The sequence below is a fragment of the Melospiza melodia genome, chromosome 5 (genome assembly GCF_035770615.1).
Source record: "Melospiza melodia melodia isolate bMelMel2 chromosome 5, bMelMel2.pri, whole genome shotgun sequence".
Taxonomy (NCBI): domain Eukaryota; kingdom Metazoa; phylum Chordata; class Aves; order Passeriformes; family Passerellidae; genus Melospiza; species Melospiza melodia.
Window position 1 is genome coordinate 732,722 of NC_086198.1, and position 27,749 is coordinate 760,470.

The 27,749-nt window shown below is 35.3% G+C and overlaps 1 protein-coding gene across 4 annotated transcripts in view; it reads left to right on the plus strand.

The window, feature by feature from the left end:
• TUSC3 (tumor suppressor candidate 3) overlaps window positions 1–27,513 on the plus strand; it is a 108,047-nt gene extending 80,534 nt beyond the window's left edge. For 3 of the 4 annotated variants that reach the window (XM_063155947.1, XM_063155950.1, XM_063155948.1), the window contains exons 7-10: window positions 3,864–3,927; window positions 16,343–16,417; window positions 19,212–19,302; window positions 27,228–27,513. In XM_063155947.1, coding sequence (XP_063012017.1) covers window positions 3,864–3,927; window positions 16,343–16,417; window positions 19,212–19,302; window positions 27,228–27,243 — 246 coding nt within the window. In that variant the 3' untranslated portion in view covers window positions 27,244–27,513. The remainder of the gene's footprint in view (window positions 1–3,863; window positions 3,928–16,342; window positions 16,418–19,211; window positions 19,303–27,227) is intronic. The other variant, XM_063155949.1, reaches the window with a different exon arrangement.
• The last annotated feature ends 236 nt before the right edge of the window (window positions 27,514–27,749 follow it).

A 27,749-nucleotide genomic window follows, 5' to 3' on the forward strand; every position in this document is an offset into this window, starting at 1 on the left:
TTTCTTTTAGTAAATTAACTAGCTTCAAGATTTCTTGTCTTTCTTTAGTTTTTTAGATGGGATTAATATATTTATTTACTGAGATTCAGTGTAGTTTAAGTTCTTTAAAATAAACTCATACCCATATTATGTTCCCAGCTGGTGGCCATTCTCACACATGTGAATAACTTAGGCCCAAACCAGTATCATCTCATGGTTTTTCACATCATTCGTCCCAAGAAGAGTTTTTTAGGGTTGGCTGCTACAGGAGAAATAGGTCACTGGACATGTGCCATCCCCAGCAGATAATAGTATTTTCTGTGATGGAAAGAAAGCAGGGAATTAGATTAGGCTTCTATTCTGAGATTTTCACAGACCTGACTAGACCAATGACTTCAGAGCAAGTCCCCTGTTGAGTTTGTAAGTAAGTTAAAACAAATACTACTACATTGGAATTAAAGAAGCATATTGGGAGTGCATGCTTCAAGTGAAGCTATGTGAAACTGTGCTGGTTTTAGAAAGCATAATATTTAAATAAGTAGCTGCTGTAACAGAGTCACAAAGCTTCAGCTTTAGAGCTGAATAAGATTTTTTTTCCTAATCTTGCTGGGTAGTTTAATCTGCTTTTGAAGTGTTACATAGTTTGCTTAGAAGAACACCTGTCTGGAGAAATGCAGGTATGATAATGAAATCATACTGCAAAACATTTATTTATGTACCTTGATGTTGGGTTTCAAAGTGTTTGCTTTACTGGATGAATCATTTGTCTTCATAAAATGTTTAAGCTTTTTCTGTACTCAAAATGAAAAGGTCTTGAAATGATATTGTGGGACAATGTTTTAGAACTTCTGCTTTTTAAACATTTAAATATTGCTGAAAGTCCTGCTGTTCCTGGACTTGGAAATTATGTAAAATCTGAATTGATACAGAAAGTTACATAGTTCTTTTTCTCTCTAAATTAAGAGAAAATAACATCTGCTTATATCTAATGCATGTTCTTGGCAAAATTGGTGGTCTTTAATTAGAATATGCCATTCTGAAGGCTCAATCATAATTAACTAATCCATGGCTTTCTGTAATGTTCCTTTCTCTGATGAATTTCACCCTGAATGTTAATGTAGTGAAAGAAGACAGATTAATAGTGCTTATCCTAATGGTGGGGAATTCATAACTCTCTCTTTGGGGCAGTTAACCACTCTGTTGCTTGATTGCTTTCTACATATGTTAGCTTGAACTTGGCCTGTTGTCTCCTTCAGGGCACAGTCTCCATCTAGGGATTTCTTCAACATACAATCCAAATTCAGTTCATCATTTTCAAGAGTAGTTATTAGCAAAATTGTCTGCTTTTGATCAGTTTTCAGTACAGTTTTTAATTAGGTATGTGTCATATCTTGTAAACTCAGGATGAGTTATTTCTCAGTTATCCCAAATTATACTTTGTGAAGTAGCCTTGTATTTTAGGCTATGACTAAACCCATCTCAGTTTAATCAGCTCCCTTCACCCTAGTATCCTTCCTGTGCATACCAATAGAAAATAAGCATTGTGATGTTTGTTTTAAGAAAGCATCTGAAATCATGTTTAATTTTGGGTAGTCCAAAATTCTTCTTGCCTTAAGAATTAGCTAATGACTTCCAGAGGCCCTATTTTTCCTTACTTTGTTTCTGGTTTATTTACACTGCTTTAACAGAAAGGAAAAAACCAGCACAGATTATACTTAAGTATATTACTGAACCATGACAACTATGACTCTTGAAGGGAAGTCACAAACATAAGCTGCATTTAGGGAAATTTAAAAAGGATATTACCTTGCTGTTATCCTTGAGTATTCTGGTGTGGGATTTTTTATATATTTATGTATATATATACGTATGTGTGTGTGTACCATCTGCAGTTCAATAACACTAAATATTTAATGAGTTTATGAATAGTAGATAAACATTTAACACAATTTTGTAAAAATATGCATGCATTGAACAATTGTTTGTCACTGCCGAAGAAAATGGCCTGATTTAGGGATATGATTATTCCAGTTCCAAATTAAAATATTTCTTTTTTGAAATAAGACCTGATATGGGAGAATATTGGAGTTGGAAAAGGACTGGTTGTTTAAAGTGTGTTATTCGGGCTCTGGTTCCCCTGTAAGCCGTACCACCATGACATTTGCTGGTGTCTGTTGTGTGCCAGTGCTAATTGTGTGGCTGTCCAGTTTTCTGCTCAAGCTATGGTTGCCTCTCTTCCGACAGATTTTATCTTTGCATCTTACCTGTTCCTCCCTCTTGCTACCTTTAAAATAAAAGAGAAAATCTGAGTTTATTATTGAATTTATTTAAAGCACTTGCCTAAAGCATTTGCAGCCAGATAGACTTCACAGAGTTTCCAAATATTAAGTGGATTCAGTGTCAAAAAGCAGAAAACATAGCAAAACCAGAAATTGTACTTCTCAGTGTTTTATTGGTTTGCAGCTTCAAATAAAATTTCATGAGAATGTCATTCAGCAATCTTTTTATAGAAGGAAAGAAGTAGTATGAAAATAAAGAAACCTCCCATGTGATCAGTTCCGTTCTTTAGTTTGAGAATTGATAAATAGGTAATCCTTCAATAGACCTTTAAAAATGTTTCTTTGAGTACATTTCTATTTTAGGTAAGTATGAGTCACAGAGAGACATGAATTTCAAAACTTGATGAGTCAGTGGCCATTGCAGTGTACAGAACTGGTGTGGGGGGGTACATTTGCATAAGTATGTATCAATACACATACAGTCCATTCTTCAAGTGGCCTCAAAGTATTGTCATATGCTGTAGAGAAGGACACAAACAAAAATACCATACAGTTCTCACCATTCGCTCTTCAATAAAAGCTGTTTGCCATAATTTTTTACATTAAATACTGTTCTTCTGTCTTCTGAAAACTTCTACTCTGTTTTTTTTTTGTCTCAGAAAGTAGGTTTTAAGGTTCACTGAGGAAAAAACAAACTCTGCAATTCTTTTGTGAAGTCGTTAATATCACTTCCTCATAAGAAATGGGATGAGGTACTGTCATAAATTCAGATGACTGACAATAAGTTGTCAAATGCAAATTATTTCGGTTAATCGTCATCCCTGGAATAGTCTGTCACTTTCTGTACTTACCAAGCATTGCTCCTGTTGACCCATAGCTATAGAGGAGATGTGCCATGCTACTGTTTTGAGTATTTGCAGAAAAATGTCTTGGGGAAGCCATTTGAGGACCCTGTTGATCACACACAGATCTATTGCTAGGTAACTTTAAAGAATAATGTACCTAAAACATTTGCAATGTTCAATGGGAGCCCATTAACAAGTTATTTGGAATAGAGGGCAGTAGACTGTGTTAGATTAGTATTAACATTTATTTTACAATATTTTCATTTAAATAAGATGGTTTATGCATTAGGAACTTTGATGGACACTGTACCTTACTGGAGAACAACAAAATAGACTTTGTATGAAGAAACTTCACTCAATCTGAGAAAGACTAAAGTAGAATTATTTGTTTAAGGCAGGCTTCAGTTTTCACTTTTGTAAAAACCATGCTGTGGCATGCCCTTGATTTCATCATCTGCCTTCTGAAAAATTGTATCACTTGAGCAAATAAATGCATGTTCTTTATTTTACATAGCAGCACTGTGAAAAAGAGCCCAGCATAATGCCTTCCTGTATGAAACATTGCATTTACTCTATATATGTGTTTTGCCTAAATTTTTAATATCCCTTTTTACTAAAGCTATATAAATAAACTGTACTATTAATTTCTAGCTGTTGCTGCCTGCATTTTTCTGCAAAACAGGTTTTATTCTCACATATCTGGTTGTGCCATTTTCAATGGATTTCTTAAAGAGGAATTTTTTTCATTTTTATTTTGCAGAGTTACATACATGGAAGCAGCCAGGCACAGTTTGTGGCAGAGTCGCATATTATTCTTCTGCTGAGTATCCTTCAAACAGTGATAAATATTAAAAAACCCAATATGAGGTGCAGTGTGCTGTTAAATAAAATTGCTCTGGCAGTGAATATCATTGAGCATTTAAGCAGGTATTCTATTTTGCCTTACTTATCATATGTTTAAATAAATATTCATTGTTGTTTCTATTTACTGCCAAGTAACACTGGCATTGCTTTTCACCTATGTGCTCCTTGTTATCTCCTTTGTTAGTCTTGTGCTTGGTTACTATTCTTAATTATTTTTCTTTTCAGTGTTCCCTTTCCAGTGGTAAAAACTAGTTTTCCTTATTTTTTAATCTTTCTTATAATAATTAAAAGTTCAATGAAAAAATAATTTTATTTCTTTTTACTTACAAGAAAGGTATACAGAAATTTAGCGACTGTGCATGAAGATGATTTGTTCTCCAATAGTCCTTGGATTTTTTTCCTCCACCTAATATAAACAGTTTACTACTGCTTCTTGCAACTAATAACTCAATCACTTTTGCTCTGACATCACCTCCTCACAGAAAGACTTTGAGACCTACATTTGTTCTTTCAGTCCTAATGGGTCAGAGAAAGTTAAGTTGGGGTTTTTGGAGTAGGGCTGGGGTCGGGTATTTTTTTTTGAAAGTTCTAATAACTGTAAGAAAAACTTCTATTCTCTCTGGGGTTTTAAAATCCTGATTCTTTCCATCTTTCTTCACTGAATGAGAACTTTAATTGCCACTAACCATTTTTAAAGTTCAGTAGTTCCATCACAAATACCTTTCTCTAAGGGGAACAAGCAAAAGAAAATAGTATTTCCCAATCTGCAGCAAGAGATGGATCCCAGGTTTATGATCGTGGTACTCTTTTGTTCTCCCTCTGAAGTTATGTTGCCTTGGAACCTGCCCTTCCTTTAACTTCCCTGTCTGCCTTCATCTTTGGCATTTCCTATCCAAAGAGAACACCCTCATTACACCTTCATTGCATTCATCTGTTTGGGATCCATTTTGCTACATTTGAAACCTTATATGCTTCATAAATAGCTATTATTAATTTGGTTTCAAAGTTATGATCATATTTTGCAGAGAAAATATAATATTTGCAATTGGACTGAAACGCTGTTTCCAGTTCTGGATCTCCCAGTCCAGGAATGTTGCAGACTTAAATTGAGCTAGTCCAGCAAAGAGCCACAGAGATGATTGGGGGCTTATCCTGTGAGAAAAGCTGAGGGAGCTGGAACTGTTAAAGCTTAAAGCAGACTCCTAGGGAGATCTCATCAATGTGCATAGATTCCTGACTGGAGGAATGAAGAGGAAGGAGACAGACTTTCTCAGTAGTGCCCTTTGAGTGAACAAGAGGCAGTGGACTAAAACTGAAATCAGGGAAATCAGTCTGAAGACAAGAAGATGCTTCTTACTCTAAGATGTGCAAGCGTGGAAGCAGGTTACCCAGAGGGGCTACAGAGCTTCCATCTGTGTAGAGTTTCCAGCTGAAAACTACCAAGTCAAAGCTCAGTGATTATTACTTTTGATGCCTCATTTTTTGAAAAGTACACAGAGACAGATATTGCATTTCATATGAAAAGTTTCTTGTTTATTAGATAGAGTATGCATCTTACTGGTACCATCTTTATGCTTTCCTTTGTAGAGCTGCAATTTATTATTTCACAGTTTTCTGCTTTTCGTGAACTGCCACAATTTAAACAAATCTGTTATCTAAACCAAACCCATTGACTGCTTGAGAAAATAGGCCCCCAAACCAGAGAATATTAAAAATAAAAATTGAGTTGATGACATACTTTCTCTGACTCAGGCACGAAAGTGGTATTTTTTGTTGGCAGATACTGTCTTTAAACCAGGAAGCTGGCTGGCTACATTAATGCTGCTGTCTGAAAGAATCCTTTCAGTGATGTTGTTCATTGTCACTTGCAGAAAGAATTCTCTGAGGTTTCATTTCATGGCTGAATATTGTTGAAATGAGTTTTTGGTCACACACAAATTTCTCAATGAAATCTTTCACACGAAATCTTGACAGAGTTTAACAGTTGCTCATGAAAATTAATATTCCTTTATTTTTTCAGTGTTGTTAGTAATTTTGAGCTGCTCAATTGCTCCCTCATTATTTTTTTAAATGTTGTTATAAAATGTGGGAAATAGAAAAAAAATATGCAAGATTAATCATATCCTCTGAAAGATGCATTGAATTTTAAACCAGGACATTACTATTCTGGCAATGTACATGTTTCATTTGGTTGCGTCTTTTTACTTTGTGGTAGTAAGCTTGTCACTTCTTGCTAGATGTTGAAATGCAATGTTTTATTTCTCTATAAAGTGAATTTTTAATACCTCAGATGAAAAAATATGAGTTTCCTTTGCATTTCTGTATTTTGTTTTAGATAGTGATCCTACCCCATCTGCTAGGTGATTTCTGTATAAAGATCTGGTTTTCCATGCTTTAGCTACTTAATTGGGACTTGGGTAAGAAGGACTTGTGAAGATTTCAGATACAGTTTAAGTCTTTTTATAAGGCAAAATTAAATTCAGTAAAATCTATAAAATTTACTGATTACATACCAGGTATATGTACACGTACAGTGTACTCACCTGGGACTGGTATTAGGGGTGAATTTCATTGGCACTAGGGTTTGGGCTGACCCTGGCCTGCCAAAGCCACTCAGCCACTCCTCAGCTGCTCAGGGGACAGAAAATGCAGCAAAAGGTTCATGGGGCAAGATAAGGACAGGGAGAGACTCAAGGAAATTAATTGGAGTTACTACCAGTCAAATCAGAGAAGGGTAATGAGAAACAAAACCAGATCTTAAAATGGCTTTCCCTCCACACCTCCCTTCCTCCTAAGCTTAACTGTACTCCTGATTTATCGGCTTGGCCTCCCACAGTGGTGCAAAGGGATTGAGAGTGGAAGCTGTGTCCGGTTCATCACAATGGTCTCTGCCTCTCTTGCTTCCTCAGGATGAGGACTCATCACACTCTTCCCTTGCTTCCTCCTATGGGAGAAAGTTCTTCATGGGCTTAATGAGCTACATGTCTTTATGAACATGTAGCAGAGAACAGTGAAAGGACGTGGCTGGATATCTGAGGATCATTAAGGTTGGAAAAGACCTCTAAGATATCATGGTGCTTATATTACACACTTCTGTGGCTTCCAGGCTATTACTTTGAGCAATCTGTGTTATGCTGACAAGATGACTCTGACTCAGTTTTGTTCTTTGGCTCGCTTTACTCTTGTATTGGAGAGTTAACTTAGGACATAATTATGGAAATCATAAAAGTCTTGATTGAAAGGGATCTTGGAAGACTACATGCTGCAGTCTTCCTGTTAATGAAAGATTATCACTAACACTGGAGCTTGGCTTTCTTGGTGTTGTCAGGAGCAATTTTTTCAAAACTTCAGGGATGGAGATCACGTAATCTTTCAGGGCAGTTTCAGCTGTGAAGCTGTTTTTCATCCAGTCTGAACCTTCCACCTACAGTTCATGGTGCATTCTGGTATGAATTACAGTCTTGTCTGACATAACATTTGGCTTCCCTTTGGATTTCTTTTGCCAGCCTTATAGAATTGGTGGAAGAGCTTTAGTGAAGCTTTCATTAAAAAATGAAGAGAACACTCTATGGAATAAAAGTATATGATCCTTTATGTTTTAGCTTTTTATTGCCTAGGAATAAAACAAAAGCCAAGGTTTGCTTTTATTCATGCCACATTATACATCATTGTTCACCATAAATTGACAGTTTAAAAAAAATTTAAAAAAGAAAATATTTTTATCATTATTTCCAGAAAAAAAAGTAATATGAAAAAAGAGTTAGGTATAAATTTAATTTGAGATTATATCCATAAAAATATGCTGGTCTTTTCTATCTGCTTTCAGTTTTCTTTGAAATTGGCCAATTTTTACATCCTCCCCAGAAACAAGAAATCCTTGTGATTATATGCAATTGAGAAGGAAGTTTTATGTAATATATATCCCCACATCATCTTGATAATCAGTGCTTCAAGCAACTAGACTCAATTCACACACGTAATACTTTGGAAGGGGTTGTAGAATTATTTCAGTATAGAGACTTTCTGATGAAGTAGAAAATTTATCAAAAAGTCATTACATAAATAGAAGTATAACTGCTGTAGAATAAATATGGCAGATGCCACAAAGGAAACTTAAATAGGAGCATGGAATAGATTTTTTTAAAGTGAATTTTGTTTTGATAAATTTTATAAAAGCAGTGATGTATGTGGAGCTGTGAACATGCTAGGCATTGTGCAGTCTGTAATTCAGGGTTTTGCTCCTGAAGAGTTTGCGTATCTGTAAGGACCCTAGGACTGCACAGTTTACACAGAGTTCACTTAGTTCACAGTCACAATCCTGGTAAGGCAGTGTAATTGTGTGCCCAATATCCACTTCTACCAGGCAAAAAGAGCACACATCTAAACACATTTTGATTAAGCAATAAAGTTTATCATCTTCTCAAGTTATCTTTAGTTTGCATCCACATGTATTAGTGCAGCAATTACTTTTAAGAACATAGAGAAAAATTGTGCAAAACAAAATAAACAAACGGAATAAATTATTCAGGCATTTTTTGAGCCAGATTGACTATAAAGAATGTTATAGATTCTAGTAATCAATTAATAAATTCTTAGTTCTTTTTAATCCTTTTTTGAATTAATTATGGGATAATATTCTATAGAAATGATTTTTCAGTGTAAACTTCATGTAGTATGCAGAATTTATTCCTTTAGGATTTTTTTTGCCTAATATTTGCACAATAAATATATTGTGTAACTTTAGTATATAAGTCACGGGAAGCAGTCCATTCTCTCTCTTTTTTCCTCTTCTATTTGGAGCTCTATAGAGTTCACCAAAGATACTTCTCTTTTCTTATTTCCAAGTTGAAAAATTCTCTTTCCCCATGCAGAAGATGTTCCAGGCTTGTGGTGTCTATTCTTGCAGCCCTCTTCTGACAGAAATTGGGTCATAGATAAGAGAAGTCAGCAGAAATGATTGGGTACTAATAAAATTTTTTTAAATGCTGAGTAGGTTGACATTCTTGGAGAGACAAGAAAGAGAAACTAAAGAGAAGGGTATTGAAGTACTGTTGCTAGAGTTATTAAGAAGACATAAAGGCAAAAGAGAGATAACTTTGGAATGAAGAGCTGTCGTTGCCTAAGAGAAATGACATGCAGTAGACTGCCCAATCAGTATTACTGTTGTAATTAACTACAGTTGAATACAGATAGTGGATATGGCTGTTATATCCAAAAAGGCATTGAATGTGCAGCTGTAAATATTGCTCTGGGTGTCAAGATACAGCAAGAAAGATAAGGAGTAATAATTTTTGATAAGTTGTGTTGAAGTTAAAAGATTTCTTAAATTCTTTTATTCCTCTTTTTTGTAGACACCATTCAGTATTTCTAATGAATTTTCATCAAGTTTTTATGTCATTCCCCAGAGAAATAAAACTGTTTTGAATGTAATATGTCATAGTTTTTTCCCCTTTTGTAGTACAGTGGATCCCTACTTTAATGAGTAAATTTAAAAATATATATTTTAATTATCAAAAGAGTTTCAGTTATTAAAAAATTTCCTTATTTACTTATATAACATATTTATATAATATAGCTCCTATACAAGAGATATATTAACCAAAACCCATTATTATAGGAATTTGCAGTTATGATTAACCTGGTATGTTTTCTCGTTATTACTATTAAACTTTGCATTGATGCTGATTAAATACATGCACCTAAGTAAAAATGGAAATGTCTTTTCAGTTTCCTAATTTGAATTCCCAAGGCAAAGTTTAATGGGACACCTGTGTAGGTGGATATGAGATACTGATTGAAAGGGAAAAGGACAAAGCTTTTTGGTAGCATTAAAATGACACCTATTATGAAAGAGATAATATTTCCTGTCCTACAGAGGGAATTTAAATTAAGTGTATTAAGTGCCTCTGTGGTGTGAGGAAACTTTTCCACAAGATGAATGTAAAGAGATGACTTTCTGTATATCAGAGTCACTGAACATAAGAATCTGAAATTTTGAGTTATAAGTTAGTAGAACAATATTCACTTAGCTCTCAGCAGTAAGATTCTGTCACTTCTGCATCAACATGCACAACTAGTTGTGTGTTCCTCAGAGATTATATGGTAAAGTGAATAAGGATGGTAAATAAAGCAGTGAGACGAGATTATTGTATTCTTGATCTTAAGGATAAAAAAGAAAGAAGACCACGGTGGATAAAGTTAGGACTAAAACCAAAACATTATAGCATATTTAAGCATGCTTCCTAATTAACTTTGGAAATGAACATCCAAAGCAGCAGAAGATCCTGTACATTTTCTGTTATTTACTTGCATTAGCTGCCAGTACTGCCTGTTAGCCTTGTAACTTATTCTGATTCTTCTGGAAGCTGTCTGATTCCTCCGAAATGGAGTGAAGCATAAGGAGATGATAGCTAGAAAAATCAAGACAGTTTCATGTTAACAAAGTCTCCTACTGCTCACAGCGCAACACTTGGCCTCAAAGCAATTCATAATATGACCCTTTAGAAAAGACATTAAGGTTCCTTAAATGGGAGAGAGATATGCAGAGATCTTAAATTTACAGTTGGGCATTTTTAACACAACATGAAGCATAATTCATAATCTTTCATCAGCTAATGGCAGTACTCTGGAATTGGTGAACTACCTTCACATATGGTGTGTGTCGTCTGTATGAATTTACCAACTCTGAATTTCAGTGATTTTCAACAATTTTCAGTTTCTGGTTAAAATTTTCCAATGCAAGTGCAGACCCCTGCAAAGCTAATCTAGCTGTCAGCTGCTCTGGCAATTGGCCCATTTTTATTTGCCTTTCACAAACAGCTGACTACTAATCCACACAACAAGAGGCATTCACTGACCATGGGCTGAAGACATTTTTAAGGGGTTGTTTAGGCTTCAGTTAATTATTTTAGTGGTTAAGAAACATATTAGCTTGATAAAAGATTCAGAAAACTAGTCCAGAGTTTAATGTTTTACTTTTTGGATCCACAGATACCTTTTACTAAATGGAGTAGTCCTCAAGTGCATTCAGATAAGAAGTAAATTATATTGCCTAGATCCTAGCAATGTTGGAGAGTAAAACAACAGCCTAGACTCACACTGATGATGACTTATAGTGAGGAAAAAAAATTGTGATATTCTCAAAAATATTTATAGGTTTTTAGAGAAAGCAAGAGAGATTGTGCCTGTGTGCAAGAATCAAGTGTGTGCTAACAAACAGATGAGACATCATAGGTCTAGTCTTTGAAATAAAGTGCTTGAAAATAAGGTAGATAAGGTAGTTTGTAATAGTGTTAGAATACTGAGAGAAAATTATATAGCCTCATCAATACTTTAAAATAGGTCAAATGAAGTTTGTTTTAGGAAATGTGTCTGCGTTTAAAAGTTAAATTAAACTGTTAAGAAATTCGCTCATTTATTTGTTTCTCTGGAATGCTTAACATGAATGAAAGTGATGTACTGTTGTACATCTACCTGTTCTAGAGGTGTTTATACTTTTGTGATTTACATATTTATTTGAAATACATATTTGAAAATTTAAATAAATTGTTTACAAAATATAAGTAAAGCTAGAAAAAGATATTATGGGGCAAACTACACTATAGAAATTTGCAGGAAGGACAGGACTACACCTGAAGTTTCATTAGATGTAATCTATTCAACCAAAAAGGTCATAAATAATAAATGTAAAAATCATTTCCCCGATGTTAGTTTTAGCTGATCCTAAATGTGAATAATTAGGATGTAAATCAGGCTGAAAAACTCTGAATGTTTGGTTTGTGATTTAACACAAACTTAATCAGGTATCTCTATGCTCCATTTTGCAGCTGAATTAAAACAGATTCCAGAGTCTTTTTCTTCTTCTGATGCTGTTGTATGGCCTTTCCATTCTCAGATGTCTAAAAGCACCACAAGTTCTTTCAGACTGTATGTGGATTAGAGTGACAGTTTCATAAATTGAAGCTGAAATTAATCAAATTATTAATAAACTTTTTCACTATAGGACATTCTATATTAGTGTGAAACCTATTCTCTGCTCTGTTAAAATGATGAAAAAGCATGAAAAAGGAAAGTGGTATAGTATAGTTGGAATTTCAATGGTAGAAATGCAAACTTTGAGCTACTTCACTGTTGTGACATGCATATTTCAAGGAGCTGAGTAGAATTCTGTGAGTGCCAAGACTTCTGGGATACTTCCTAAAATTATTGAAGAACCATTCAGTTAAGCTGAAGCCAGAAGGTTTTAAACAGAAAGTATGTTTAGTGTTGTTGTTAGTATCATTACTACTGGATTTCAGGCCATTAAAAAATACTTAAATAGAGCTTGACTGTGTATTCATCCATAAATCCATATTCAGAAAATTTTCAGACTGTTCTCCACTTTTTCAACTTCTGATTTAGAAATCATCCTTCTTAAGTGAGATGAAACATAGGGAAGTTGGCATCTCTAACACAGAAGTTTAAGTCTCAGTAAGAAAAATAAATATCTCTATCAGCATAATATGCCCTCTTGTAAGGGGCGAGCGAAGAATTTTTCATGTTCTAATCATCACTCCCAGCAAAAAGCAAAGCAAACAAAAAATAAAATCAAAAGAAAAAAAAAAAGAAAATTAAAAAAAAAGAAAAAAGAGAGAGAAGAAAAAGCCTCTGTAGATATTTCTGTTGATCATATTACTCCTTGAAAAAAAGTATGTGCTTTTATTTGTTCCATGTCTGCTAAATTGAACCATCAATTTTTAAAGATTGAATGATAATCTATCCCCATTTTAGGTAACAGTAAACTGAGCACAGGCTCAAGTGGATGAATATTTTGTTCTCTAGTTTTTCTTGCTCATGTGTTATTAAGCAACCGCATGATCTGCATTTTAAAAGGTACTTGTTTCTTTCTATGTTTGTAATGCTAATGCCAGATTTTGCACCCTTGGCAAAAAAACAACTGAATATGAATGAGACCACCAAACTTTTTTCACAAAAGTAACGAAATGCTAGTCAGGCTATTTTCTCTCTTTCTTTCATTCCTCACTTACTGCTAATTACAAATAAATTTGTGATATAAAGATATAAATTATATATTACAGTCATAAACTTTAGAATGATCAGGTTTTCTTCCTTTTGGGCATTCTGTGATTAAATTTTCTATTAAAGTATGTTAATAATAATAAGTATCCAAAATTTACTAACAATTAGTTTTATTTTGTAGGATATCTATAATTTTGATTTTATTGATCCAATATTTTTTGTTTTGTTTTGTTTTGGATTTAGTGGTCTGGTTTTTTCCCTATTTCTGATAACTCATATTGACTTTTTCAGGGCTCAATATTTTATTCTGTTACTACTGGCCATTTTCTGTGTAAGCTTATAAATTGTGATTATTACTGCCTTTTTCATCGTGCTTTAAAACTTGTTCTTTCTCTATCAAAATTCAAAACCTTTTCAAAAACCCTATGTAAATAATATGTTTTCAATTTTTATGAAAACCTATCAGCTGGGAAAAGGAAAAGCAGAAGTTTCATATGCAAAAGTGTAATAATTTGGGAAGGTATATAACAGGATTTACACAAAAAAAATCAATAGAGGAATAAATTCATAAGAAAACATTTGCTTTCTATGGCTTATCTGAGTGCCACATTCCCCTCATCTTTTCAAAATAGTTTCATAATGCATAGTGAGGCAGATAAAGAGGAATTGGAAAATAAGTACATCTTTTGATGCATCATTTTTTGCAGATGAAAAACTGTTCAAGTAACCACTTGCTAAAATTTTACATTCTGCACTATTAGAGAATTGTGATACTGTAAAAGATTATTTTCAGAGCTGGGACTGCTGCTTTGTGTTGTATAATATCAAGGATTGTGAAGGCATAAGATAGAATGTTAGAAATGAGTGAAAAATAGTAACAAGCTATATATTCTCTGGTAAAAAAAAGATAATTATTGTGTCAAAATGACAACTCGGGTTGAATTTTTATTTCAGCAGCAGAGAGCTGAGGCGAGTAGCGTGCGCAGTGTTGTAGTGTGGCTGTGAAGCTGATGCCATTGAAGGTAAAGGCAGCAGTGAGGCTGAGAGCTCAGCAATGCTGATTGAGGTTAGAAAGCAGCAACTGAAGCAAAAATAGTGACAGCGTTGGGGAAGCTTCAGGGGTAATGATGTGAAGCTCCAAAAGAGAGGGGAAGAATTCCCCAGCACAATTCATGTGGTTACGGATCTATAGTTCTCAGTTGCAGAGCAAACAACTTACTTTGGTGAGATTGTTGTTGCTGATGGTAAGAAAAGTGAATTAAACTCATGGTCTGCTAAGAAAATAAGAACTTTGTTACAGAAGAGAGGTCTCCCAAATGGCTTTTTAGTGTGTGGTTGGTTGGTTGGTTTCTCAGAAGCAGCCAGGTAAGAGAAATAGCAAAGAACCACACTATGTACTGGTACTGCATGAGATAATCAAGGAAAAAAATAAAAACCACAAAAACATTTACAAGGCATTTCAAAACCTTTGCAAAAAGTAGCACTTTCCCAAGAGGACCTGGTGAGTTACCTTTACATCTTTGGACTATGAGTTTTTTTTCCCTTGACTGTTAAACTCAGGAGAAAAACACTACTAAAACCTAAGTGAGGAATTGATAAAATAAAGTTATTAGGTGATGCTGCCTTAGGGGCTTTTCTTTAATAGGGTAGAAATATATATGGAATATTTTTTCTCAGCCCTTTTTGTGACAACTGCCTCAATTAATTAATCTTTATGGTTTTGTAACATTGAAAAATGAAGAACTGAATTATTCTCATTACATTCTCCCCAATTCTTTTTCCCTACGGAGAGCATAGCAGTAGAACAGGAGATTCCCAGTCTCATGTGCTCGTGTATCTGAATCTTAACAGGTAAAACTTTTAGAAAGCAATTTTTGTATCATGGATTCCAAGATTTTTTTTTTCACAGTATTTTGCCTTTTTTTTTTTTTTTTTTAGTATTTTTTCAAGTCATAAGCTTTTGGAAGTCTTGAATGTAACCAATTATTCACAGACTAGCTCTGTGTCTTGCAGCTTGTACATGTGTGAGGAATTTAATTTGAGTTACTAGCATGATTTTAATTGGAACTTTACTTAGGACTGTAGGAAGATGTCTGCATCAAAGAGGTGATGTAAAAATTATATTTCCTCTATGTTGCCTGTTTGCTTCTGCCATCTTTCACCATTGATGTATGCTTCTAAAAATCTTGTTATTCTTCATTTGACTTTTCTCAGTTTGTGTGTATAAAATTTGGAAATCAAACCTGAATCAGGCTGCTCATCTCTTAGGAAGTGTGATTGTGTTAGCATTGACAGTTCTAAATCCTTTTGCTCAAGCTCAGCTTAATTAAAATTTTACAATGAAAATTTCAGGTGCCTTTGAACATTTTGGTCTAATTTTGAACATTCCTAAAATGAAAAATATTAATATATTATGATTAGTGCAAGTGTAATGTTATGAGAGGCAGGTATTACTTATGGATCTAGCACATTTGAACTATCTTCTTGAATGGTGTGCATAAATAATAACATCTTATTCTTGAAGTCTGTATTCATTATGCCCTCGGTTAAGTAATGTTGAAACCTGGAACCTTATTTGACCATCTGTAAAAGTGTGTTGCAGTTTGTGTTTGCTGCTGTTGTGACCTGTGGTTCTCATGATTCACACCTGTTCAGAGTAGCATTCAGGCTCGCCTCTGCTTCAGAACAGATGTTATGCACAGTAGTAACTGTTCCTTTTTGTTGGTATGGTTTCAAATAAACGATCGGGAGAATGGCTTAAGAGCTTGCTAGATTAGTGAAATTGTTTTATTGTTATGTACTTGTTCACGTTTGTAACAGTCATAATGAGACAACAAAACACTGAAAGTGACTGAGGACTTTGCCTCTGAGATGTTTCTCTGCTAAACTGTTAAGCAGTATGACACTAAAGAGGGAGTTAATGTCTTATCTAAATGCAGAGGAAGATAAAGCAGTCCAACTGCTTCAGTCTGTGTCAAATAACCAGTGAATTGTGTGCAATTGCAGTGAATGATTTCTGGATCTTACAGTTTTTGCTTTTAAAAAATCTTTTGCTACAATATACAGAATATTTTAAAATATTGGGGAATGGCTATTTCCATAACTGTCCAAAATTTGTGTCCTACTTGATGACTTCTCCTTCTTTGATTTTTTTAAAATCCAGAATGCACAAAGAAATTCCTGCACATTTTTGCCACAGGTGAATGTATCAGTACAGTACAGATTGTGATATGCATTTGTTATATATGAATACCTCCTTTCATTTTATGAACTTGAGAGCTGTAGTTCATAGGTGTACCTTTGTGGCTTTCTGAGGTATCCACACATCTGCTGCTTTCCTTGACAATGGCAATTCAGATGCTGCTATCACCATGGGAATGGTACTCCTGAATGAAGCTGCTACCTCCAAAGGGGATGTTGGAAAAAGGAGAAGTAAGTTGTACTTTATAGCTAAAGTAATGCTTGGACAATTAGAAGACACTGAGAAATTACAAGTGAATATCTGATTAAGTTTTCAGACAGTCTCTGCTTAAACCAATGTTTACCTTTAGTTGTTTGGAAAAGAGGAAAGCATAAAAATTCTGTTGATAAAACTACATTCACATGAAATAGTAACAGTAAAAAAAATGCTTTAAGCATTTTCAGCCAAAACTACATTCACATGAAATAGTAACAGTAAAAAAATGCTTTAAGCATTTTCAGCCAAGGTATAGCTTGACACAGTATCTCTAATACATTGCATAAATGCTTTTTGGCTCTTGAATTATATCAGAAGTCGGTGGTATTAAAAAACAAGAGTTTCACAATGTTGTTTTAAGATGGCAACATCCAAAAGAGTGTGAAAATTATTTTATTTGGTACTCTTGCCAGTATCAAGTCTCCAGAGGAAGGTGGAAGCCCAACAGTAGGCTTAATACAGAACATACCTAATCTGAAATGTCTAAAGATATTTAGCTTGAAGTGCAATTTTTAATGTTTTTCTGAATTTAGTTGGTACTCAGAATATTTGTGAGATTTTTTTTGTCAATGAATCACATAAACACACAATATGAAAGTGTTTTATCCAGAATCAAAATTCCTCACTGTTATGTCAAACAAGGTTTTAATGAGTATGACATAGGTTGAAACAAAGATGCCCATCTGCCTTTGCACCTTCTATATACCCTTATTTTTCTCATATAAGCCATAGAAGGTCTTTGGAAGATATCAGAATTCCTACACTGCCTCCTCTTTCTTTTGAGGCCAGTTCTTTAGGTTCCCTGTAATACACAGTACTGCAGATAGAGCTGGCCAACCATTTTCTTTAAAAGGATTCTAGAACTCTTCATGATAACTGGGTGAATAACTAGAGATATCTCTATAGTGATTTGAAGGTCTCCTTCAGCAAGCTGTAGATGTGTCATTAATTCTGAATATCTTCTATAGCAGCTAGCTATAACAGTGGTGTCAAAGTGATGCCTTAGGTTTTTTGCTTTTATATTTTTCAGATTCTGTACTGCTTTAGTGTGTAGTTCTGAGCTTCATATAAAGGGATGGTGAGCTCTCTTCACAGAGTAGGTAGACAAAACAATTCCTTTTCTAGCTTGGGAACAAGGACAACTTATCCAAATTTCAGGTCCAAGAGCATAAACAACAGTGGAATGAAGAGAGAAAAACAGGAAGGATGGGACTTCATAACCTAAAGCTATAATTGGACCATTAACTCCAATATGCAAATGTACCAGGACTTATAAAACTATGAGACCTTGTGACCAATAATCGCCCATTCTGTACCATTTTGGTTTGTCTTGGGTGTAGCCCTGGCTGGGCTCTTGTGCTGCCCAAGGTGTGATCATTGAGGCCTCTAATACCTATTTTATTCTTTAGCTCTGTCTACTCTGTTCTAGGACAGCCTTCATAAGGTATCAAAAGGATACAGTGCCATAAGTTTAACTGGAATATGATTGAAGATCTGGGCCTGTGAACACAGGCACAGTGAAATATCAGTGGACTGCAGTAAAAACTCAGGCTCTTTGTGGCCATTATGTGAATGTTTTTTGTGTATCTGCTTTGCACTGTTCATGCTTCCAGTTTATTCATCCATGCTTGTAAATCATATTTGTGAGTGGTGATTTCTTTATAATGAAGTATGTTTATTAGGTTTGTACCTGGCTAGTTTTCTCAAAATAACTGTAGAAATTTTATATTCCAGTTGACATGTGTCACTTTCCACATGGTCAGTTTTAATGAAAAAATGCATCATTGTCCGTTTCCTTGGCTTCATGTTTTCTCATCCTTCGCTCAAAGGCAGCACACTTTTGAAGCATGAATATTGCAATTAAATAGCAAAGAGTTGGCTGAAGCAGGAATAGTATAAGAAGAGAAATTTTTAAAATCAAAGTAGCTCACTAGAATGAAAATGTTATCTAATGTAGATGAGCTGCATCTCAGTTTGGAACATGCGCCCCTTTTTAAAAAAATTGCTTGCAATAGAGTGGGCTATCACAATCAAGAAGGTTTTATGCTATTAGTGAACAGGATGCCAACAGATGTTCCAAATTTTGTTTGTTAATTTAAGCATTTACTTTGTTAGTTCATTCTTTATCTGAAAAGATGCAAAGCACTTTCACCTGGATGGTATCAGAAGATCTGCATAATTGTTATTTACCTTCAGAACCTGAAGATTTATATTGCTAGTGAACTAAGAGTAAAAAGTAATTTGGCTGCCAGCCTTGGAACTTAGAACAGTGACATTTTTAGCAATTATTAACTTGATATAGTAGTTACTAAGCTGCCTTTACTACTACTTCAGCCATAGACGGTTAGGTAGAGACAACATGATTCCATTAGTCTAGGGACATTTTTCTAAATGGAATTTTTTTTTCCAAAAACAACAACCAAATACCTGAAATGACATTATTTGATATGTATAATTTAATAGGCTATTAAATCCATTATCAGCAGTAAGGTGATTGCATCCACATACATTTGACTTTCAAATTTCTGCTTTTTTCTTGAAAATACATTTGCCCTGACAGGTTATTTTTTCCTAATAACCATAAATGTTATTTCCATATCTGTTTGAAATCCTGTCAGAAGATAGTGGGCTTCAGTAGTCAAGGCAGTAACATTTTGTATTTAACTGTGTCAGAATTCTCTATAAATGATTGACATAAATAATATTGTTTGTAGAGATTGCAGTGTTAAATCTTTTATGTGCTAATAAACAAAGTTATTTTCTTTCCAGTAATATGTCTGGTAGGCCTTGGTCTTGTGGTCTTTTTCTTCAGCTTCCTGCTGTCAATATTTCGCTCCAAATACCATGGCTACCCGTACAGGTAATCTGTCTTTAAATTCTCATCCTATAGACTGTAATAGCTCTGTACAAGTGTAAGAATTGCTTTCAGCTAAACAATCTTTAATCTTTGCCACTGAAGTCAATGGAAGGTGGTAGAAGCAGGAGGACTGGTGATTAATTTAAACAGCCCAAAAAGGGCTGGAGTGCAACTGTTAAAGCAGACCAGTTCAAAGGGTTTGAGCACAGATGTGTGGCATACGCAGTGGCCCCCTGAAAAATGCAGAAAAAAAACATGCCTTGGTTTGTAAGGCTTTATTAGATATTTATTTTTGTATAACTAAGATGTACATAAGACAGGGCACAAAAAACAAAGCACTGTATGCTGCTAAGATTTGGCTTCACTAAAAGTACCCTTTTCTTTTGTCAGCCACACCATGCAGGAGAGAAAGGATTATAGTTTTTCTAACTTATACATACACCTGTCAGTTAAACAGCTGCAGTTTTTCTGACAAGTGAAAAAGTAGATTTCTCTGATTAGGCCACATGATTAGTACAACAGCCAGTTTTGTATTTTTTGTTAAATTCCACTAAAAAGGATTCAGCCTTGCAAAGCCAACTTAGATGTAACATTTCAGCTACAACCTTACAATTTTTCTGTTAGTTTTTGCTCTAAGACTTCAGAACTATTTGAATTTTGACAGAGCTTGGTCTCTTTACGCTATTTAATTGACATTTAGGTTTCTTCAGATTAGTTTTATTTTTTAATAACACCATACTGAAGACAAGGAAACTCTTTCTGTTGCAATATGTGCACAAGGTTTGCTCCTGCTTTTTAGTAATTTCTGCTAAGGAAAGAGTTGTGTAAAGGACTCAGTAGCATCATACTGCAAAATTTCATCAGTATGAAATTAATAGCCATTTGGGATAGACTGTCCTGCTTCTCACCATCCTCTCTGGAGATTCCTTCTAGCTTGACTGAGTTGGGGTGAAAGGCAGGATCCAGTTTTCCTAAGTGTGCCATGCAGTTTATTAGTTACTAAAGAGAGCCTGACAATTGTACTAGTTTGATTTTTAGTTCATATTAGGAATGCTCATACCACCTATTAACATCATGCTTCTATATCTGTGCCAGACCTTGCATTGCTTTTGTGCATGTTTGCAAAGGGGGATTTTGGCTGCTGCCTGATGCCCTGGGTGTCTGAGCAGCGTTGTGAGCATTGGTGTGCTCTGTGAGCATTGGTGTGTGTGCTCTGTGAGCATTGGTGTGCTCTGTGAGCATCAGTGTGCTCTGTGAGCATTGGTGTGTGTGCTCTGTGAGCATTGGTGTGCTCTGTGAGCATTGGTGTGTGTGCTCTGTGAGCATTGGTGTGTGTGCTCTGTGAGCATTGGTGTGTGTGCTCTGTGAGCATTGGTGTGTGTGCTCTGTGAGCATCGGTGTGCTCTGTGAGCATTGGTGTGCTCTGTGAGCATTGGTGTGTGTGCTCTGTGAGCATCGGTGTGCTCTGTGAGCATTGGTGTGCTCTGTGAGCATTGGTGTGTGTGCTCTGTGAGCATCGGTGTGCTCTGTGAGCATCGGTGTGTGTGCTCTGTGAGCATTGGTGTGCTCTGTGAGCATCAGTGTGCTCTGTGAGCATTGGTGTGCTCTGTGAGCATTGGTGTGTGTGCTCTGTGAGCATCGGTGTGCTCTGTGAGCATCAGTGTGCTCTGTGAGCATCAGTGTGCTCTGTGAGCATTGGTGTGCTCTGTGAGCATTGGTGTGCTCTGTGAGCATCAGTGTGCTCTGTGAGCATTGGTGTGCTCTGTGAGCATTGGTGTGTGTGCTCTGTGAGCATCGGTGTGCTCTGTGAGCATTGGTGTGTGTGCTCTGTGAGCATTGGTGTGCTCTGTGAGCATCGGTGTGCTCTGTGAGCATTGGTGTGTGTGCTCTGTGAGCATTGGTGTGCTCTGTGAGCATCGGTGTGCTCTGTGAGCATTGGTGTGCTCTGTGAGCATTGGTGTGTGTGCTCTGTGAGCATTGGTGTGTGTGCTCTGTGAGCATCGGTGTGTGTGCTCTGTGAGCATCGGTGTGCTCTGTGAGCATCGGTGTGCTCTGTGAGCATTGGTGTGCTCTGTGAGTTTGCCTGCCAGCACCATACCATGGGTGTCAGTGCAAACTTAGGCACTGAATACATCTTGTACTATCAGGTATTATAAACTTTGAGAATCTTAATTTAAATGTAGCCTTTTCCCTCTTGTCTTGCGAATCTGTTTGCTGTAAATGCTAGGTGGAGTAGAGTTTTGAATTTTATTCTCCCCACAATTAATCTAGAATTTATTGAAATACCAGATGTCTTTTAATGGGAGTGTCTAGCAGAAGTTGGAGGCCTGTGTAGATTTCATACTTCTCTTTTATTATCCAAGCTAAGAATAAAGGAGAGCAAGATTTGGGGCTAGGGAGCAGAATTCTATTAAAAGCTTATTCATTTGACAGGTGATACATATTAAAAGTGTAGCTGCTAGTATGCTAAAGCTGGTTAAAAAATAAATAAATCCAGGACAATGAAAAAGGATAATTCATCACAATCCTGATAAAATAAAGTAGTGCCATATCATGTTGTTACTGTGAAGAAATTACTAGATCCATAAACCAAATTCTGTCTTAAGAAGCTAATTAGACTCAATACCGCAACTTATAAATCAAGTAAATTCATAAAGAAATTAACAGCATTTATGCCTAAACTCATAGGAAACATTTAATAGCTGGGTAAATGTGATGCAGTTTTCTTGGGGTTTTTTAAATACTGTTACTGCTTCTTCATGATTAAGCAAGATCTTTTGGGCTTAGTTGGTCTGTCTTGGATGGTTCCAAGTTTTCATGGTAATAAATTAATCATTCAATCTTAAATCCTCACAATCCTCTAGTATTGGAAACCATCACTGGAGCTGATCCTTTTGCTCTGCTATTATCAAATTTCATTTACTCATTTAAAATGTAAATGTGTAATTTATTTATCAGGTCCTTTCCAGTGCTAAATCGTTCATGTTTCTGTTGGTCTCTTGGGTAGCTCTGACCCAATTTGCTGTTATTTTAAATAAACCCTGTTGATTATTTGACACTTCAGTGGTCACAATGTGTCATCTTCACAATCCTGCAGCATTTTTTAGAGAAGCCTCTTTGTTTCTTGTGGATAGTTCTTAAGGATTTTAATGAATATACAATACACTGAGGAGGACCAAGTATATAAACTCTTATTTTTTCTTTCCTCTTTTAATTTAGTATCTTGCATTTTAACTTCAGTCTTATGTGCTAAAATCCATTAATCTTTTTGTCTGAATTCCTTAAGATCTTCCAAGAAGTTCCATTTCCACGCCTCATCAATTGATCCCAATGCAGATATATCTTAAGATGTGAAATATGTCTATCCTTTTCCTTTCACTGGTTGTAGATTTCACCTTGAAACTCTCAGTCTTTATGTGATGAATTGTCCTCAGGCTAGTAGAGTTTTGCCTTTAACAATACTAACAACAATGCATACTAATGATCTGTGAGGGAAAAAGTGACATTATGTTGGCCTGCCTAAAGCAGCAGTTAAAGAAAACTGAAATTGCTTTAATGCTATATGCATGACCTCAAGCGTCAACTTCCCTGTCCTACTTAAAAAAGAAAAAAATTCAAATGTCCTAAATTGTTTTCATTCCCTGGCATTGAACAGCCAAGCCAGTTCTTTGTGAAATATCATGCATTGGTAAGAAGTGAAACAATAACACAATCTGCTGTGCATCCTCTTTTCTGCAGTGACCTCCAGGTAGCCAAGATAACTGAAAACAGAGCTGGGTATACATAAACAGTCAAAAACTGGAAAAAAACCCCATTATTTATTTTTCTAATGGGGTCTATAAGGTGCTCTTTAGAGGGCATGTATATAGGAAGGGACAGTAATTTTGAAAGACTTTTCGATCCACTTCAGACATTCCCATTTCTGATTTGATTCTTTCTTTCACAGGATTTTCTTCTTGAAGGCTAATGTTGGGCAAAAAATGTTTCATTAATATGCTGTTAAAATACTCTTACACAGTATAGCTTTGAAATGGGAAAGGTGATTCAAAGTGGGGGTCATCACGAAGGTTACTCACTAAGCAAATACAATCATCACAGATGAGCTCACATGCAGCAAATCTTTCTGCTAGACCCATTTGAGCCATGGCAGGAATTTTTCATGGCTGTATTAATCTACCTTTTTATGGGGACGAGATGAAATTTTTCATTTTGCTAAACCTTTCACTTTAATTGATATCATTAACTGTTGAAAGATTATGTAATAATTTTATTTTATACTCTTGAGCATTTTCTCTTTATAATTCTTTCTGGATATAACAAGTGTGTTGATATATCTTGGACAATGTTTTTAGGAAGCCTTCTCACACTATTATTTAAAGTGAATAAATGATATGTTAAATATCAGATATACTCAGTGACTGAGCAATAAAATGTAATTGTAACAATACAGAATTTCATCTGTCATCTGATACACATGGGAGTGACACAGAGACTGTTCTTCACTCTATGCCAAAATCAGGAACTCTGAGTTGACTTTGCAAGTTAGGAAAGAGCTTGGCTCTCTGGAAACCACACCATAGGCAGTTTCAGCCCAAAAAGCATACAGAATATGAAAAAGAAAGAGCGTGCTAAGAACAGAAGACATCAGTTCATAAGCACAGTATTGTATTATTGGGAATTTTAGGCATGTAAATATTTGTTACACTGCTTCAAGAGGATGCAGAGAAAAGTTTCATCCATGCTTTACTGGTATTAAAAACATTTCTTGTTTTTTTCTTTTTTTAGCTTTGGCTGCAACCTAACTGCCCTAGATTATTTTTTCTGCTTTGTTTTCTGAGTGAAACTTCTACCACAGTTTCATTACTCTTTACACTTTAAATTGATCTTTCAAGCCTACATCTTATCATTAGTTGTTTTAATCTCAATTTAAATGAAATAAACACCTGAAAATTCTATGTTTTCATAATTTTTCATTAATTAGATTTTGAATTTTTTTAGAACCTGCCTTGCATTATCCAATTATCTTTCATAGCCATTATATTTCAGTATTATTTACAAGAGTAATGTGAATTTTTTTTCAGTTAAACCATAAAAAATAATCAGCCTTCTGACCTATGTATTGATGGAAGAGAAAGTACATATTCTTTATTGGCTAGCAGATAAAATGAACTAAGCTGTGCAAAGCATGATAAATAACAGATGCCTTATTTTCATCAAAACCCCATAAATGTTAAGTCAGACATAAAGTATTCATTTATTGCGTGGGGAAGGACAGTCAATGCAACAGGACACACAAATTGTAAGATGCCCCAGAGCTTGAAAAATCCTTATATTCACTGTATACACATCTGTGTTGTAATTAAATTAGTTTCAGTAAAGAAATCCTGTATAATACTAAAGTTGTAATTAAATGCAAGTGACTAAAATAGAATAGTTATTTCTTGGAAATATGGCGGAAAAAATATTATTACATAGAACAAGTAGTATTTACAGACATATGAAATTAAATTTATTAATAAACATGCGCATACTACTAACAGCTTTTTAGGTATTTCATGCACAATTACATTTATTTACCTTAAGTTTATGAATTGGTAAACCTACTTCTGATACAAAATAGCATTCACTATTTGATCTATAGTGTCCAGCAAAATTGGCTACTTTCTTTAAAACAGCAGAAATCACGATTATTTTAAAATACAGGAAAACAATAATGCACAGTTGTCAAAAGAAAGCCTTTACGTTTAGTATATTCTATACTACTACTATTAATGTGGCTAAACAGTATGTTGTTCATGAAAGAAGCTGCCCATGGAAGTGCAAGGCAACACAGTATAAAGTCCCTCTATTCATCTAAACCATCTAACAGCATGCTGAATTCATGAAACGCCACAAACCTCCATATTCTTCTCTACAGGAAGTGTTGACATCAGTGCTGGTTTCTAATCCTTTAAAAAAATGGGAGATCTGAATTCTAGATGTCTGGACCTGTACAGGTCTCTTAGGAAGGATGTGCTTCTTACTGTGGCAAACAGTGTGGATGCTCTTCTCCCAGTAGGACCTTCCTTCTTTGATTATCACCACTAAAAACAACTCTTTTTGCTCGTATGCCTTTTACTCTTACCTGTTTCTATCCATTCCCATCTAGTTTTATGTCTGGAGGGACACAGTTTATCCAGGCTTTCCTATTCTGCTTCACCCTGTTTTGCAACACGTTTTCTTCTGTCTGTCTGCAGATCTATGCCAATGGATGTTGTCCAGTTTGTTACTCTTGATTTTTTAGAAACTGCCCACCCCCCATCTCCTCCTTTGTGGTACTCTGTGGTTTTTTCATGGCATTTTGGCTTTTTATAGTTTTCCATAAAGTCAAAGAATAGCTGGGGTTGAAGTGACTCCTGGAGATTAATCACTCTTCTAAAGCAGGTTCACTTATAGCAGTTTGAACAAGATCACTTCCAGGCAGGTTTTTTGATAGAGAGAACCTCCACAACCTCTCTGGATAGCCTGTTCCACTGCTCTCTCACCCTTGAAATGAAAAAGTTTGTCCTCATACTCCGATGGAAATTGAGGTGTTTCAGCTTTCTGCCTACACTTGTTTTAGAAGTTTCAGTGTTTCTTTTGTCTATATTCTGTACCATGTCTCTGAGCTGCTAAAGGTGCAGTTCCCTTACGGGCCAAAACTAAGGATCAATAGCTGTGGTAGTAGCATGTTGATCCAACTGCTGTATTTGCATTTCTTTGCTGTTACACATTGAGTCCTCTACACCTCTTAAGTGTATCAATTCTAGGCTTAAGAAATCCTCAGCCCTTCCTACTCTTCTCTCCAAACTTTTTCACTACTGTTAGTCCTCTCTCTTCTCCTCTCAGATCCTTTCCTATGCATGGCCTTACACATCTGTTCTGGACCTGGGTTATGTTTTTAGTCACATGTGCTCAGCATTCCCTTACTTCCCCCTTCAGCCCCCTGCAATTCTTCTCTCCATGAAGTAGTTCTTGCTGCCTTTTCCCAATTGTGAAGCCCTTCACCCTCCAGCACCAGACAGTTGCTGTCTGATTTGCTTTGTCTGTCTTGCCCAACGAGCTTGTCAGCCTTTTGCAGCAGTGAACATCCTTATACTGATACAGTCTTTTAAACTTGTGGCACTGCTATTTATGTTTTGTTATGATTAACTAATTAATGCCATGAATGGAAAAGCAGGTGAAATTAGTACAGCACATATGCTAGTGCACACTGCATGTCTAGGTCTTGAAAGACCTACCAGGCAAAGCTAGAGGCAGTTCTTCCATTTAGCAGTTGCTAACTTGTGTGTTTGTACAGTTAGTCCATAGTCTGTCTCTCTGGGTTCCCACTTCCCAGTCTATGGGACTTGATTAAGTACTTAGAAAGCTGTGACACACAATATATATCTACATTTTAGAAATAAAAAGTTTCCTTCCAGGTGTAAGGAAACAGCAATGTCATTGGAAACTTCTTAATTTATTAAAATACTAAGAATTTAAGAGTCTGCAACCCTACAGAGCCTTGCCAATTGCTCTATACTCTCCCAACTCTGGGGCCACTTCAGCAGTAAAAGAAGATGGTTTTAAATAAACCTGAAACATCCCCTGGGAAAGATTCCTCACTTCAAGTAATAAGAGCAGATGCAGAACTTGATTAAAGAGAACAGATGTTTAAAGAGCGTTTTTCTTTTTAATTTTTTTAAATAGGCAAATTTAAGTTTCAATCACTTATGTTTTATTTGATAACTTTCATGCTTGCTTAGTAATTACTAAATGGAATATAAAAACTTAAGAGATTATTACACAAATGTCAAATGACTTTTCAAATTAATGTTTTGAAGTCCTTGTTTATTATTCTTTTCGAATAATTTTGGTGCTATGTTTTATATGCATTTTTCAGCATTTAATCATGTTTTCTTTCTTTTCAGCTTCTTAATTAAATGAATTCAAGTGGGATTCACTTAGAGCTGCTTACCATGAAGATAAGCTATAACTGCTATTTTCAGCTCACCAATGTTACATGTATTCAAGAATCTTTTGTTGGTTCATTTGTTTTTGTGATAATTTATATAGTATCGTGATAGAGAAATGAATGCAGTTTTATGCAATGAATGCATAATTTATAGAAACATATAGTAAATATCTCATTGGGAAGTGCTAAAATGCTATGAATATAGTGTGCTCAAGAATTTAAATAAATTTCAGTATAATGGGCTTCTGTTTAAGTCTTCCTTATTAACTGTACTACATGGATCCAAAGGGTATTTGTGAGATTTTTCACCTGAAGTTTGAGACGTGCTTTTGAAATAAAATAAAATAAACAAAATAAAATCAGTTCTTCAGTTAGAATTAAGAGACACACCCTGGTGGAAACTATTACTTAATGACTACACCTTACCCTCACTTTGCTTTGTAACAGAGTATTTGTATAGAGTCTCTGATCAGCTCTG